This window comes from Saccopteryx leptura, chromosome 2 (assembly GCF_036850995.1).
Source record: "Saccopteryx leptura isolate mSacLep1 chromosome 2, mSacLep1_pri_phased_curated, whole genome shotgun sequence".
NCBI classification, from domain to species: Eukaryota; Metazoa; Chordata; class Mammalia; order Chiroptera; family Emballonuridae; genus Saccopteryx; species Saccopteryx leptura.
Genome location: NC_089504.1, coordinates 268,225,238 through 268,237,026, shown reverse-complemented (window position 1 = coordinate 268,237,026; position 11,789 = coordinate 268,225,238). Strand labels below are relative to the sequence as shown.

The 11,789-nt window shown below is 38.3% G+C and overlaps 1 protein-coding gene across 1 annotated transcript; it reads left to right on the top strand.

Annotated features, from left to right (window-relative positions):
• The first annotated feature begins 4,325 nt into the window (after nucleotides 1–4,325).
• On the top strand, nucleotides 4,326–11,037 carry PTGS2 (prostaglandin-endoperoxide synthase 2). Its single transcript, XM_066361734.1, has 10 exons — nucleotides 4,326–4,500; nucleotides 5,289–5,405; nucleotides 5,534–5,677; nucleotides 6,172–6,315; nucleotides 6,733–6,914; nucleotides 7,574–7,657; nucleotides 7,781–8,027; nucleotides 8,335–8,621; nucleotides 9,018–9,165; nucleotides 9,320–11,037. Exons 1-10 carry the CDS (start codon nucleotides 4,449–4,451, stop codon nucleotides 9,727–9,729), a joined length of 1,815 nt encoding a protein of 604 aa, XP_066217831.1. The 5' UTR covers nucleotides 4,326–4,448; the 3' UTR covers nucleotides 9,730–11,037.
• The last annotated feature ends 752 nt before the right edge of the window (nucleotides 11,038–11,789 follow it).

Sequence of the window (11,789 nt, the reverse complement as noted above, 5' to 3'; positions counted from 1 at the left end):
GTTGTTCATTGATTGCTTTCTCATATGTGCCTTGACCGCGGGCCTTCAGCAGACCAAGTAACCCTTGCTCAAGCCAGCGACCTTGGGTCCAAGCTGGTGAGCTTTTCTCAAACCAGATGAACCTGCGCTCAAGCTAGCAACCTCGGGGTCTCGAACCTGGGTCCTCTGCATTCCAGTCCGACGCTCTATCCACTGCATGACTGCTTGGTCAGGCCATAAATTTTTTGTTGGAAGCTCAACATGGTTTACTGGGTGAAGGGCGCTCTGGCACCCAGGCCATGGTAATGTGTGTGAGGTGGGCAGGGAGGGCTGTTCTATATTCCTGTCACTAGAGCTCAGCCTTTCAATGAGCCTGTGCTTCTGTTGGTGGGCGTCACAGGTGCCTCTCGGTCTTCCAATTCCACACCTTACATGGAACAGATGGCTGCAGGAGCATTTGGGTGTTTCCCTTCTCACATGTGCAAGGCTAGAGGGCACTGAAGTTTGGTATTTCCTTTCCCGCAGGTCCATTAAACTCTGATAAAATCTCAATAGTTTACGTTCTGGTCAAAGTTTCTCTTGCGTATGGGCTGTATTAAATAGTACAGAATGCTCTGACATATTTCAAAAACAGTTTTCCCCATCCCTATCAATCAGCCAAATGGATTATTTTTTCTTTTGTTCTTTATCGTGACAACCTGGTAAAATTTCAAGGAGTAAAACTGACAGCAGTGCTCCTCCACCCTGGAGTTTTTACTCTCAGACTTCCTGCGTTGAGCTCCAGCAATTCATCAATAACACCTGTAGGTACTGGTTTCCATGGAGGTGTCTGTTTGTGGCTTGTGGATTTCTGCTCTCCTAAGTTCTGCTTCTCTGTGTGGCGTATCTCTCCAATTTAGGGGGGCTGTGTGTTTTATCTTGTCACCTCACTTCTCTGAAGGCCCAAAGAAGAGTGCAGAGTTTTGAGTTTATTTAGACTTTTATTAGTTGTTAAGGTGAAGTGGCTACTTCCAAGCTCCTTATGTACCAGATCAAAAAATAAAAATAAAAAAGGCTTGTGTGTTTTCACCCCGGTTCACCCTTGCTGACACTCCCCTGCACTTCTTTATCCTCTTTGGAGATTCTTAGCCCCGATGCAAGGACTATGCTCAGGCTTACCCTGGCTCATCTGAGAAGTTATAATATACAACCAGGAAACACGAAGAAAAAGAAAAATCTACTAGGGACTTGAGTTATTTGAGAAAGAGAAAGATGATAAGTGTTTCATAAAACTTAAAAATGAATAGTATTCAGTATTTCTTCATTGTTTATTTGACAAGGATATTTTGTTAATTAAAAAAAAAAAAAGAATCCTGTCTTGTATAGCCAGGGCTGGGTACATAATAAGGACTTACTAAAGAACTAAAGAAGTCCTTTTACCCTTCAAGGAACAGACGTGCTCTGTGGCATAACTTTGGTAAAATACCTTTTAAGAATAACACTGATGCAGGATGGCCACGCTCTTTTTCTAGCTGGTATGCCATGAATGAAAATGACTAGGAGCAATCTCCACTCTCTCTGAGTGAGTCACTAAGTCAACCAAAGTAGAAGGGAGGGAAATGGAAATACACTTCTTGCCTGAGATACTAGATGTAAGCATTCTTCCATGGCTGAGTGATGGAACATTGCTCAGAGCAGAAAGAAATGTCTCTCTTAAAGATGTTAGCTCATTTGGAATTTGCAGCATTAGAAGTCTTTATTGTCCATTTTCTTTTAACTCATATGAGTGGCTTATCAAATCCATTAATAAATGTTTTGTTATTTTTCAGTACATTTGTAAAAGTTAAACTAAAATGAACACTGCACATGCAGCCTTTTAAGAACATTATAACATCAGGCATAAAATCTACCTGGTGATCTTCACAGCGACATAAAGAAAATGAAGTTGATAAAAATTCAAGCAGCAGAAGGGGGCAGTCAAACTCAACAGAATACTATGGAAGATTTTCTCTTCAAATAAACAATTCCCTAACAAATTTCAGAGACTAAAAAAGAGGTACAACAGATACATATATTTATCTAAAATATACAAAGAAACACTAAATATATACAAAAGTGAGAGCTATAGTTTTTACATAAACAAAACCTTTTTTGATGGTATAGTATATCATGGCGCAATACTCACATTACTATTACTTTTCCAAATCAAATGGGTTTACCCGTTTTAATTTGGTTTGAGTGATTTGGTAACCTCCAATAACCAGCATGCCAAAATGTACTACTACTCATTCTGTTTTATTGCCTCAGACTTGTCAAAATTATTTAACAAATCCTATCATAATTCTTTTTCATACCCATACTTGGACTTCCTTTCTAAACTGTGGACATTCTTAAAATGTCATTTTTCCTTGAATTCTTTCCTGACTGCATAGGTACCTAGAGCTCTCTCCACTGTACCATGCTACAGAAGTTACAGATTAAACCAAGCAGTTTAACCAAACTGATGTTTTTAGTGAATGTGCATTGTGAGACAGATTTCCATTTCTTTACTCCAAGTGCTCTAAATGTAGATATTCTCTATACCATCTTGACCTCACCTGAGAATTCAGTCTCTGCAGACAACAGCACACACTTCTGGACATAGTAAATCTACAATTAAGATCTGATGAGGAGGGTAATGATGCCTTCAAATTGAATTCTTGATTACAATGTAAAATTTGTACATTCTCAGAGTCAGAGTCCGGGCTCTTACATGGCATTTAACCAAGTTTGGAGCAGTAGTCCTAAAAATTAATTTAAAATCTGAGTAGATACAAGCTATTTCTCTTGGGTGAAACAGAAAATTGGATTACAAGGAATTGTTTTTAAAAATCTCTGCTCTTAGTTGAAATTCTATATCAGACTCAGTACAATAAACGGGAGTGTCACAAATGGAATGATTAAATATGACTAGAGGAGGGATGAAATTTTAGTCATTTGTGTCTCGTGTAGAATTACAATATATACATGAAAGCAAAATGACAGAAAAAATTCCACAGGGACCTCTTTTTTTTTTTTTTTTTTAAGACTTCTTCAAATTGTGGTATCGGATAGAGTTTTATTTCAGGCTTTATGCCATCCTTTTCCGTTAATTATAAGGATGTATGGCTTCTTTGAACTTTTTATTCTCCACTCTGCTGCTGCTAATTTCTTGTTTTAGTATTCACCTTCACAAACCCCTCCCCACCACGACCAAAAGATAGATATTAAACAAAAAGAAAGGACGAAAAGATTCAAAATGGTTAAAAATCACCCTCCCTTTACATCTATTCCAATCAATTTCTCATTAAGCTATGTTCCAAAAGAAGTTTAAAAAGTAGCCCTCAATGCAATGTTGTACTTTGATCCACTGTCACACCTCATCTTGGAAAAAACGGGCAGAGATGACAAAAGAACAAACTTTAAAAATCTCCTTCTTACTTGCATCTCCTGTGAAGGGCTGGTGACCAGGCGGCAAAGAAATCAATCCATTAAAGCAAATGTTGCACATTTCCAGCCCTGCAGATTCTGGGCGCCCGTGAGGAGAGACATGTTAGCGGGAGCTCCTACTACTTTTACAAGATAAATGCTTAGGGGCAGTATGTGGAGAGGAATTGACCTCCTCCCTCTCCAACAAGCAAGGAAGGGATGGTGGTGTGGAGAACAGAATTTCTTAAGGCAAACACGACTTAGCTATAAAGAGAAGTTACAGGTATGTGCACTCACTATAGCTTTGCATTTCAGCTAAATAAAAGTTTTAAAAATTAAAAGGTATGTATGTGTTGCGTATACAGTAGGTTAAGGGTTGTCACGAAAATCAAAACCTGACTTGTTTGATAGATGACACGTGTAAAACGTGTCATTCTTTCCTGGCTTTGCTAGTCCCTGTCTGTCCAGACTGTGACTCTTTCGGGCTTCCAAAGACCTAGGGTCTGACGGGCGCTCCGGAGCCTCTGCGCACTCATGCCAGATGGTGTCCGCCGCCTCAGAATGGGAGTCAGGGAAGGAATCTGGCGCGCACCCGAGCTCCCGGCGCAGCGGAACTGGGGACGGGGGCGGAGCGGGGGTTGGGGGGCAACCGAGGCGATCGGAGCGGGGGGTTGGGTGGCAATCCGCTTTGCACCCACCTTGGGGAAGCCGAGCGCAGCTCCCGGGTTTCCGATTTTGTCATTTGCGTGGGTAACATAATCCCGCCCCGACTTGGCTCTTACACAATATGTAAGGGGGGGGGGGGGGTAGCTGCTGCGGGTAAGGGAAAGCGGAAAGAATCCGTCATGGCATCACGTGGCCTTAGTTTTCAAGCATAAAAGGAAGGCTTTCTCCGTTAGCTTCCAGTTGTCAAAGGACTTGCAGCGAGCATCCGGAGTACGCCCAGAAATTCCGCACCGCGCCTCCTGCAGCTACACTGTCCCGGAGCTCACGCACGGCAACGCCTCCGCCCTCGCCGGCCGCCTCGCCCGCCCGCCGCAGAGATGCTCGCCCGCGCCCTGCTGCTCTGCGCCGTTCTGGCGCTCGGCGCTGCAGGTGGGTACCTGGCGCCCGCGCCGGACACGCCGCCAACTTTCTGCTCTGACCTCCCGGGGGTTCCCTTACTCCGAATACAGTACTCTCCAAACAGAGAGGTTATAGACTTCGTAAGGCACCTGGACCCCTTTGAGTCCAATGAACTGGATGGATATCCCAGCTTTGCCATTTAACCGGGCTGAGTCTCTTTTCTCATCTGCTAAATAGGAATAGCGATACTAACTTGCAGGTTGTCATTTTTGAAAGACAAGATGGGGTCAATATATGTGAAATATTTGTACGTGGTTCCTATTGTTACTGAGATAGAGTAGCTGTTTTATTTGAATACCCTGTTTTCCTGCCTCGGGAAAACCCAATTTATTTTTTAAAGATAAGCAAACTATTTTAAAAGTAAGCTGCTTTTACCTTGCAGTTTTCCCCAGTTTTGATTAATGGACAAGATCTATCCATTTTAATTTTGAGAGTGCTACTTATTTGTGCTTCTTCATAATGCTAATTTTTTTTCATAATGCTAATTTGAACATCTAAGAAGTTACTAAGGAAAAGCTTAGAAACTTGGTTCCCCTGGTTGAATGTTCACTTAGCCTTATTTAGAATAGGAAGTTGATATTGCTACCTTGTAACCATTCTGTGAGGCAGGTTTTAAAAACATTGTTTTCCCATGACTATCTGTATATTTCTTGAATTTACCATTGTAAAGTTGACCCATAGTAAGTAAAATAAACTTTTAAGTCAAGATTAAGACAGTGAAGAATAATTTATTCACTACCTTTACTTTTTTATTGTAGCAAATCCTTGCTGTTCCAACCCATGTCAAAACCAAGGTGTATGTATGAGTGTTGGATTTGACCATTATAAGTGTGACTGTACCCGGACAGGATTCTATGGTGAAAACTGCTCAACACGTAAGTCTGCTCTTGGGTGCTCTCATTTAGAAGGTGGATATATACAGCTGTCATTTTACAGATTTGCATCTTATCATGTGCACCATTAATATTGCCCTCCTTTTTTTTCTTTCTCTCTCTTATTGCAGCTGAAATTCTGACAAGAATAAAATTATTCCTGAAACCCACTCCAAACACAGTGCACTACATACTTAGCCACTTCAAGGGAGTCTGGAACATTGTCAATAATATTCCCTTCCTGAGAAATGGAATTATGAAGTATGTCTTGACATGTAAGTACATTCTCTTTCTAGGGTTTTCAGCTTCCTCGAAGAAAATGTTTTTAATAATAGTCCAGATTACTAAACCTAATCCAAAAACATACTTCCAACCTTGTCAGAATGACTTTAAATATCCTTTTGCAGTGTGCCTTCTATCTTAATGGCCAAAATTATTGACATTTCAGTCCCACCAGTTTATTAAGTTCTCTCTCACAGTCAAAATTTTGCTTATAATCCTGCATACCTTTTCCAAACTTCTTGGATGGTTATTCCAGATAGCTAGACCATCTGATGTTGTATAAAGTACATATGCTTTATTAAAGATGTATTTTAATGAATCATTCGTTTTATGCACAAGTGGAAGTATAATTGTTTTAAAATAGAGTATCTGTTGGAATTAAATTCAATCTCTGGTGCTACTTTGCACATTTTACAGTAAAAATGAACACTGACTTGCCTTGCATATGGGAACAAATTAAACAATTTTTTTTTCTTAAAAATTTCAGCCAGATCACATTTGATTGACAGCCCGCCAACTTACAATGCACACTATGGCTATAAAAGCTGGGAAGCTTTTTCTAACCTCTCCTACTACACCAGAGCTCTTCCTCCTGTGGCTGATGACTGTCCAACTCCCATGGGTGTGAAAGGTGAGTGAGAGGAGGCAGTTAAAGATGGCTTGCAATGGGGGCTGAATTGCTACTTGGAAAATTTGACCCCACATTATCATTTATTTGTTAATAAAAGTATGGTTTCTCCCCTTTTTTATGAACTCTGGAGATTTTTTTGAAAGTATGAGTCTATGTAAACTTTTATGAAAGTGAATGGGCATGTTGGTTTAATGCCTAAATGATTTCAAATACTTTCATTAAAACTGAATTTATACTAGACAACAGATAAAATTATTCAAGAAGTTGTTTCCCCATATTGTAGAACTGTCACTTATATTATGATCCTTGTCACAACTGTGCTTATCCTGTGAGGAATGCCCTTGGAAATCAGTACTATCTGCTTCCTTGAATATATAGCTGGATTCTTAGCTTTCTCTCTCTCTTTTTTCCCCCCAGGGAAGAAAAAGCTTCCTGATTCAGATGTGATTGTGGATAGATTTCTAATAAGAAGAAAGTTTATTCCTGACCCTCAGGGCACAAATCTGATGTTTGCCTTCTTTGCCCAGCATTTCACCCATCAGTTTTTCAAGACAGATCATAAGCGAGGACCAGCTTTCACTAAAGGACTGGGTCACGGGGTAAGAGAACTGCATCTGAAGTGCAGCAAATCATAGCGAGGTGCTAATGTAAAGGCCATATGTTTATTTGCACCACCAAATAATTCACCCTCTTTTTAAAATGGGTCCTGTTTATAAAAACTTTAATGGACTTTTCATTTTAATTCAATGGTTTAGCAATAATACACACACACATAGTTATCATTTGTAATTTGGCCATATTTTTAGTTCAAAATATTAGGACTGCAAAAAGTTGTGTCTTTAAAACATGTTTGTATCCTGACTATGCTGCTTTAAATACTGTAAGGTGAGATTTTTGCAGCATTATTATCTTTTGGATTTCAATGACAGAGCTTCAGTTTATTGATAAGAATTTATATCAATATTAAATTTTCTGAGGCTTTTTAAAGGAAATAACCATATAATTATAGTCAAGCATATGTTGTATTTATCCCCTACATAGGAGATACTAATACCTTTAAATGCAAGAGACACATATAGGTTTGTAGCTTCAGTAGATAAACATATTAATTTTGTATTTTGTGGCTATGAAAAAAGTGTTTTGTTGAAATTATTGAACTGAAGCAAGCTAAATTATTTAGTGATAAATTATATCATAGATTCTTTATACAAGAACAACTTCAGCAGCAACAACTTGAAATGTTTCTATAATCTTCTAGGTGGATTTAAGTCATATTTATGGTGAAACCTTGGATCGACAGCATAAACTGCGCCTTTTCAAGGATGGCAAAATGAAATACCAGGTTTGTCCCATTTGAATATTAAGAATTAGTTATGACTCACCACTTTACCTATATTTTTAAATCTCTGATTAAAATCCTATTTAACTTTTAACTTAATGTTTATTTATTACTCTTATTCTTTAGGTAATTGATGGAGAGGCATATCCTCCCACAGTCAAAGATACTGAGGTCAAGATGATCTACCCCCCTCACATCCCTGAACACCTGCGGTTTGCCGTGGGGCATGAGGTGTTCGGCCTGGTGCCTGGTCTGATGATGTACGCCACGATTTGGCTGCGAGAACATAACAGAGTGTGCGATGTGCTGAAACAGGAGCATCCAGAATGGGATGATGAGCGGCTGTTCCAGACCAGCAGGCTCATACTGATAGGTAAGGAAGATGGAAAAATAACTGAAGTAAAACCGTCTTCCCTGAAGAAAACTAGTTGGGTTTTTTTTTTTAACCTTTGTTATATTTTAAGTCATTCTGGGAGAATGCAGTGAATGTAAAATCACATGCTCCATATTAACTCTGTCCATGAGCATGATTATGATATATAACTACCTTTTGTTTTCATGGTAAAAAGGGAAATGTAGAAGTGAAGAAATAGCAAATTAAAAAAAAATGCATTTTGGTGGCTTGCAAGTTAGTAATCAGAAAGAATTCATGTTCTACATTCTTTATTTTGTGCAAACAGGAGAAACTATTAAGATTGTGATTGAAGACTATGTACAGCACTTGAGTGGCTATCACTTCAAACTGAAGTTTGACCCAGAGCTGCTTTTCAACCAACAATTCCAGTACCAAAACCGCATTGCTGCTGAGTTTAACACGCTCTACCACTGGCATCCCCTTCTGCCTGATGCCTTTCAGGTTGATGACCAGGAGTACAGCCATCAACAGTTTCTCTACAACAACTCTTTATTAATGGAACATGGGCTTACCCAGTTGGTTGAATCATTCAGCAGGCAAATTGCTGGCAGGGTAAGTGTTGTTATTGAAAAATAAAATAAAACAGAGGACTAGTCATAACTAGAATTTCTTCCATAGAAATGATTTTTCTTAAATTTATACAAAAGTGATTATTTTTCTAGTAACATTCTTTTCTTGAAAGGAGAAGCTTAAATTTTTTTTTTGAAAAGTCAAAGCTTTTTAGTCTACAGTAATCAAAGGGCAATATGTAATCATACCTTAAATATAGACATTTTAAAATTTTTTCTATAATCTTACAGGTTATAGAAGTAAATCCTTCAACCTTGAATAGTTTAGATTTCAGCTGGGAGCATCAGTCTTATCTTTGTACCCAAGGAATGCTTTTAAAATAGTAACTGTAAATATGCCTAAAACTTTTGTTTTATAAATGTAATTCACTTTCCACAGGTTGCTGGTGGTCGGAACCTTCCAGCTGCCATTCGAACTGTAGCAAAGGCCTCGATCGACCAAAGCAGACAGATGAAATACCAGTCCCTTAATGAGTACCGCAAACGCTTTCGGATGAAGCCCTATGAATCATTTGAAGAACTTACAGGTGAGAAACAGTTTTGAAACTTATTAAAAGATTCAAAGGGCCAAATGGAGACAACAGAGAAGTTGGAAGCAGATTGAGCAAAGGGGAGAAACGATTACTTTTTTAGAATTTTGTAAAGTTTTACATTGGTCGTATCTCTTTGTCACCTTCCCAGGAGAGAAAGAAATGGCTGCGGAGTTAGAAACGCTCTACGGTGACATTGACGCCATGGAGTTGTATCCTGCTCTTCTGGTAGAAAAGCCTCGTCCTGACGCCATCTTTGGTGAGACCATGGTAGAACTCGGAGCCCCCTTCTCCTTGAAGGGACTGATGGGCAATCCTATCTGTTCCCCTCACTACTGGAAGCCTAGCACTTTTGGGGGAGAAGTAGGTTTTAAAATCATCAACACTGCCTCGATTCAGTCCCTCATCTGCAATAACGTGAAAGGCTGCCCCTCCACCTCGTTCAGTGTTCAAGACCTGCAGCTCGCCAAGACAGTCACCATTAATGCCAGCCCATCCCACTCTGGACTAGATGACATCAACCCTACTGTGCTACTGAAAGGACGTTCGACTGAACTGTAGAAGCCTGTTGATCGTATTTATTTATTTATATGAATGATTTCTTTTAATTATTTAATATTTATATTAAACTCCTGATGTGCTTCTGATAAGGAGAAAGGGGTTATACTTGTGAAGATTTTTGTATCACTGATTTAAAGATGTCTTTTCTCCAAGTTAAAGGGAAAAACAGTTGTCATTTGACATTTTTTTACTTGAATTTCAGTTTAGATTATTACAGTATGAACCAGAGCAAAGATGTTTGAACATTGAAAGGCTGTTATAAGATGGAAAAAATGCTGCAAGTTCCTTATTACACTTCCAGTCCTTACAGAGTATCTCCCACGATACACTGGTAGCAACTACCTGCACAGCTCCTTTGATTTTCCTCCTAGCCATCTTGCTAAGAGAAACTCTCTTGATCAGTTTACTTCTTCTATTTTGCTTTCCTGGTTTCAAGATCTTTCTTTGGACTCTGTCAGTATTTTCTTATCCTAACTTTTCCAAGTTTTCAGGAAAACCTCAGCTCAGGACTACTATTTAGCTCCTCCTAAAAGGAGTAAAAGAAACCAAAGCTCTCAGAGAAAGCCTTGATAAAGAGGTATTTTCAGTGAAAGGCAGAGGACTTTATTTATATTTCATTTTAACTATGTGTAACTGAAGAAGCCTACAAAGAGGTAAGAACTGTAAGGGGTTCTTGACAAAGAGAGCGTCACATTCCTGGTGAATGTCCTTTCTCCTTTAGAAACAAAAGCAAACGATTCCTGAATAGTTCCTGGAAGATAAAGCTTCCTCTTTTCCACATCTCATTGTCAGCAGACATTTCCTGGTACTGTACATTACTTAATTTATTGAAGATTATTATTTATGTTTTGTTGGGACATTATTGTTAAACTGGTTTGAAGCCTACAATCATTGATTTTTTTTTTTTTTTTTTTTTTTGCATTGTCAGAATTATTGTATCTTCCTTGGGATTACCTCTTTGAATTTTAAATACCACAAGAGAAATTAAGATGTGAATTAGTGTTCAGGAACCTAGCTCTGGTACATCGAGATATAAGGCTGGAATTTATGTCTTTAAGGTTTACCTATACACCAGTCCACAGAGAACATTGTCTCCTTAGCCTAGATGTGCCATAAGACTGACCTTCTATACATTTCTAAAGACCTGTGGATGCTACATGAATTCATTCAGTCATGACTTTTTGAAGAGACATTCTATGCAAAGCAATGTAGATTTTAATATTTTTTAAATCAAGCACTGATTATGGATAAAATTAGTATTTATGTAAATAATTAAAAACGTGTTTCAGGCAGAGGGAGAAGATGAAATTTCATTAAAGAAAAATAACTCAGGAGAATCTTTCTTTAAGATTTTATGTTTAAAAGGTTAATGGTTAAAAAAAATAGTCAATATTAAAAGGGCTTGCATAAAAAAAACTGTTCACTTCTCTGATTTAAAAACTGATTTGTTATAAACATCAATCTGCTGTCTGAACCTAGAAATTTGGAATGTGTATGTGAATGTGTTGGTGCCTCAGACTGTATTTGAATTATATAAAATGTTGAAATATGTCTGTTTATTTTTATACTAAATAATTGAAAAATCTCTTCTAAAATAAATTTAGACTGTTTCTATATATCTGCCATATGTTGTATGATTTCTCTAAAGCGTTATACTTAAACCATCATCTTATATTCCATCTATCTACTCCCAAATGGGCTAGCCCTTAATGAAATACCCCCGTCATACAGAAGCTAAGATCACTGAGGTCTCTTATTATGCCACGCTGTATTGAAAAGTATGTGTTTTGTGCTATAAAAGATAGCAACAAACTTGTTTTCATTGTCTAATCTAGAAAAAAAGTACACAAAAGGAAAAAAATAAAAAAAGAATTCTAAGGAGGCACATCCCCACAAAATTAAAAAGGAAGTTTAAGAAGAAAGAGATTATGCTCAGTTGGGTAAATCACTGAAACCTGGCTCTTTGGCTTCTATTGTCGACCCACCCCCACCCCCAATTTTGACATCTTGATAATTTCAATATCCAAATGGGCAATATATTTAATGTTCTTCCTGGCCTC

Coding starts and splice junctions, on each gene's coding strand:
- PTGS2 (XM_066361734.1), top strand. CDS start 4,449: ATGCTCGCCCGCGCCCTGCTGCTCTGCGCCGTTCTGGCGCTCGGCGCT. Junction 5,678..6,171: donor TATGAAGTATGTCTTGACAT/GTAAGTACATTC, acceptor TAAAAATTTCAG/CCAGATCACATTTGATTGAC. Junction 6,915..7,573: donor CTAAAGGACTGGGTCACGGG/GTAAGAGAACTG, acceptor ATAATCTTCTAG/GTGGATTTAAGTCATATTTA.